The 4,034-nt window shown below is 34.6% G+C and overlaps 1 protein-coding gene across 3 annotated transcripts in view; it reads right to left on the reverse strand.

The window, feature by feature from the left end:
- The window catches only part of LOC109229227, a 6,626-nt gene extending 3,543 nt beyond the window's left edge, over nucleotides 1-3,083 (reverse strand). For all 3 annotated transcript variants that reach the window (XR_002068526.1, XR_002068527.1, XM_019394602.1), the window contains exon 1: nucleotides 2,802-3,083. Coding sequence is in view for 1 of the 3 variants with exons in the window: in XM_019394602.1 (XP_019250147.1) it covers nucleotides 2,802-3,050 (249 nt within the window). In the remaining 2 variants the exon portion in view is untranslated. The remainder of the gene's footprint in view (nucleotides 1-2,801) is intronic.

The raw sequence follows: 4,034 nt of genomic DNA on the forward strand, positions 1-4,034 counted from the left end.
AAATAGTGTATCTACGGGATGACACGTTTAGGAATCACCTATGTAAGTGTGAAGTGTTAGCCGCTTCAAGGAGAACACAGCAAGGCCAGTTCTCTACGCACTTATGAAACCAGGCGGTGTTCATGGCTGAAACGAACACAACAATGAGAACCAAAGACGGTTAAGGGTTGGTTGTGTGACTTGTGGTTGTCTAGGTATACACTAAAGTTCGACGGTTCAAAGATATCAAATCTACCGATTGATCGAGTATATCCGACATAAGTTCACTACGGAAAGTTCAAAGGGAAACCTACTTATCCAGATGCAATTAATCCTTACTTGTGAATCACACAGTTTTTCATGCATACTTCCGTGATATAGCCATTCCCCATTCATGTGGGGGATTGTTGGGTTTTTAAGGTATTTAATTAATATATTAAATACTTAAAAGAGGGTGAATGGGAAATGGAGGGAAATGAAATTTTTGAGTGAAATTTTAAGTTCCCCCTCCCTTGGCAAATGGGCATTGTCCCATATTGGAAGAGGAAGAGGTTTTTTATGGGTATATAAGCAATTGCTCTTCTTCTAGCTCTTAAAGAGTTGAGAAGAAGGCAAGCCTCGCGCCGTCGTCGTCGTCGCTCGCTCGGCTCGGCTTCGGCTTCGGCTTCGGCTACGGCTTCGGCTTCGGCTTCGGCTTCGGATTCGGATTCGGATTAGGATTCGGATTTGGATTTGGTCAAATGATCGATTGATTGATTAACTTTTTGGACCAAATTTATTTGTTAATAGTAAAATATTAACAGAAATGTTATTAAATATTTGTTTTAATAACAAAATATTAATATTAAATCCAATCCGTTTTTTCTGTTTTGGTAACAGAAAAGTAACTACCCTCTTCAATTTTTCCTCTTTATTTTCCCTCTTTATTATTGAGTAAATGGCCATTTATGTAATGGCATTTATGTTGTGGGCGTTTTGCATAAACAGCCATTCTGAAGAGACCCAACTTTGGCTATAAATACAACACTATTCTGCTCAGAATTTTAACTACAATTTTCTGAGTTTCCTCTCCTTCTTCTGCATACTTTTAGCATCAAAACAAAGCAAAAAAGTAAGTGTGATTTGCTACCGAACTTTGTGTTCGCTGAAACACTGGGGTTTGAAGTACCACTACACCAGTGTGTAATTCGTTCTATCCTGGGAGGAAATAATCCATAACCTTGGGTACTAGGAGGGGATTAAATTCCTTAAGGAAACACTGTCAATTCAGTGGGCTCGAATTGGTTTATGTCATTTCTGTTTATATTCATTACTGTTTATATTCATTTATATTTCCAGAATTTATTTTACAAATACAGTGTAATAACAGCAACTTGGGAGTTTTTAATTGTATCCAGAAAAAAAATCTCTGCAGCATTCCACAAGGTAAAATTCTCTGCAGAATTCTGTGCAGCATTCCACGTTCACCACATTTTCTCTGAACGCAGGATGCCTTGTGCACCGGGCTGCCCCCTTTATTCCACAAGGTAGAAAGTATGCATGGATCGTGAAGGAGGTCACATAGAGATGTCAAATCTATTAAACAATGGAAATGGTTTGAAATCACTTATTTTTTCCCTCTTGAATCTTATCCCCCCCTCCTTTTTGTTTCAGCTGGCAATGCTATAAAAGTAGAGATGAACTCTTAGGCTTCTATCTCAGCCCATTAAGTGGAATAGAAGCAGTTGTTTCAATTCCAAGGTAAATGAGTAAAACTCCGTTTGATAGAATAGATCAAATAGAAGTTTCAGAATTGGGGATACCTCAAATCCACGGTAATATCAGTGTCACGCTAAATAAAATGCATATGCTATCTGATAACAAAATCCAAAGGCAAGTCCTGAAGCCGCTCAACTTCAAGTATCTCCTTAAGTCTCACTTAAATATCATCCAAAACAATATTTTTCCCCTAACCTCTCCCTTTACACCTCCAACCCTCCATGAAAAATGAAACATCATGAACTGAGATACTTAGACATGCGGAATGGATAAATTTTTTGAAGCTGTTGAATAGAACCAATATGTCCATCCAACCAGTCTCTGTTATAATACACCTTCCCCAGAAAACTAGGATCTCATTAACCTCATCATCTTTCTCAATCCTATTCAATACTTAACCTACTGAACATCAGATACTGGCATAGTAGTGTCAGCATTTAACAGATGCTGCTGTCACCCACCAGAAAAATTAAAATCTTTATTTCGATCAGTGGTTGTCTTCTACGCATTAATCAATCAATCGACTACACCTCAATCACTAAGGAATTCACACTTTGGGGACGTTTTGTCCATAAATTATAATTTGATAGTAACATTCAGAAATTTAGGAACTAACTTTGTCATCAGTAGATCAATCAACTATGGCTCAATCCAGAACAAATTGTGATTGGTGGAATAAATCCTCTGTAATTATTTTGCCCCATTTGGGTCAATCCCATTCCAAAACTAGAGAATAATTAGTCATTTTAAGACAAATTAGGGGTTTTCTAAATTTAGAGCTCCTCTAAATTGCAAAAACACAGTACCTAATATAAGTATTCTTAATCCGATCAAGGCGGTATTATCTATATTAATACTCCTAGTAATCAATTTAGGATAACAATAGTAGAGAAATCCTTTCCTCTACTGAACTGGGAGTCTAAAAAAGCTGAAAAGGAAAAGGATCCCAAAAGCTAAAACAACATGTAATACAAACATCTGACATATTCCAAGAAAATAGGAACCGAAACAATATTAAAAAAAAGACTCAAATTTTCCTAATAGTAAGAAAATATATTATTTACCATGATAGGAGGTTTAACAGGGAGAATACAGGAAATCTTGCCCCGGTGGATGTGTTGGACCTTGAGACAGCAACGGGTGAGTTCAGAGAAAGAGTCCTTAGTGTCATACTGGGCAGGAAAAGTAAGGTTGAAGACCCCCATACTTTTTAAGAAGCCATTGGTCTTAGAAATAGACTCTCGAGACAAATCTTTGGAGATGATGGTTCTTTTGCTGTTCAGAAGAGTTGGGGTTGAGCTATTTTCGTCCATTTCTTTGTGTCAGCCATCAATACTCTTGGTGGAGCAATCTTTTTATCTGACAGAAAAGATAAAAATATAGTCCTTTAAAGATGGGGTTAGATCTAATTGGGTCCCTTATGTTATAATCATAGACAGTAATAGTCCTTTAAGTTTACAAAGCTAGTCAGTTTTAGGTTGTGTTTACGAAGGAAAATATTTTTCTAGAAAATATTTTTATGGAAAATGAGTGGTTTTATAACTTATTTTTTCTTGTTTGGTTGGTGAGTGAAAAATTTTTTCCGGAAAATATTTTCTAGTGTTTGGTTAGAGAGTAGAATTTATGTTAGGAAAATAATTTTTTATGCTACTCTCCTCACCCCCTATCCACAAGTTCCCATGTTTGCTATGCTCTCCTTCCCCTCCTTCCTCCAAATACCCAACGTCTTCAACACTCTACTTTCTTCAAGAATTTAATTATTCTTCTAAAAATTTACACAAACTCAAAGAACTAATGTGGTGTTATATTACTTTTTTACGCAAAAATAATGTTGAAATTTGTGCTCCATAACTATAAAGAAAATACTCTTTTTTTGTTCAAAAGGAAATTAAAGTACTCTTTTTACAACATGAAAATAAAGTACTTATTTGTTGATAAAAAGTATTTTTTTCTACATCATGAAAAGAAACTACTCATTTTGTTGAAATGAAAGAAAATACTTTTTCTACATCATGAAAAGAAACTACTTTTTTTTTGTTGAAATGAAAGAAAATATTTTTTTTACATCATGGAAAAAAAACTTTTTTTGTTGAATGAAAGTAAATACTTTTTACTACATCATTTTGTTGAAAGGAAAGAAAATACTTTTTTTTACATCATGAAAAGAAAATAACTTTTTTGGTTAAAATAAATTTTATATCATGAAAAGAAAAATACTCATTTGTTGAAATAAAAAAAAGTACTCTATCCATATAACATGAAAAGAAATTACTATTAATAATATTTCTATTTAGGGT

The sequence above is a fragment of the Nicotiana attenuata genome, chromosome 1, assembly GCF_001879085.1.
Source record: "Nicotiana attenuata strain UT chromosome 1, NIATTr2, whole genome shotgun sequence".
Lineage (NCBI taxonomy): Eukaryota > Viridiplantae > Streptophyta > Magnoliopsida > Solanales > Solanaceae > Nicotiana > Nicotiana attenuata.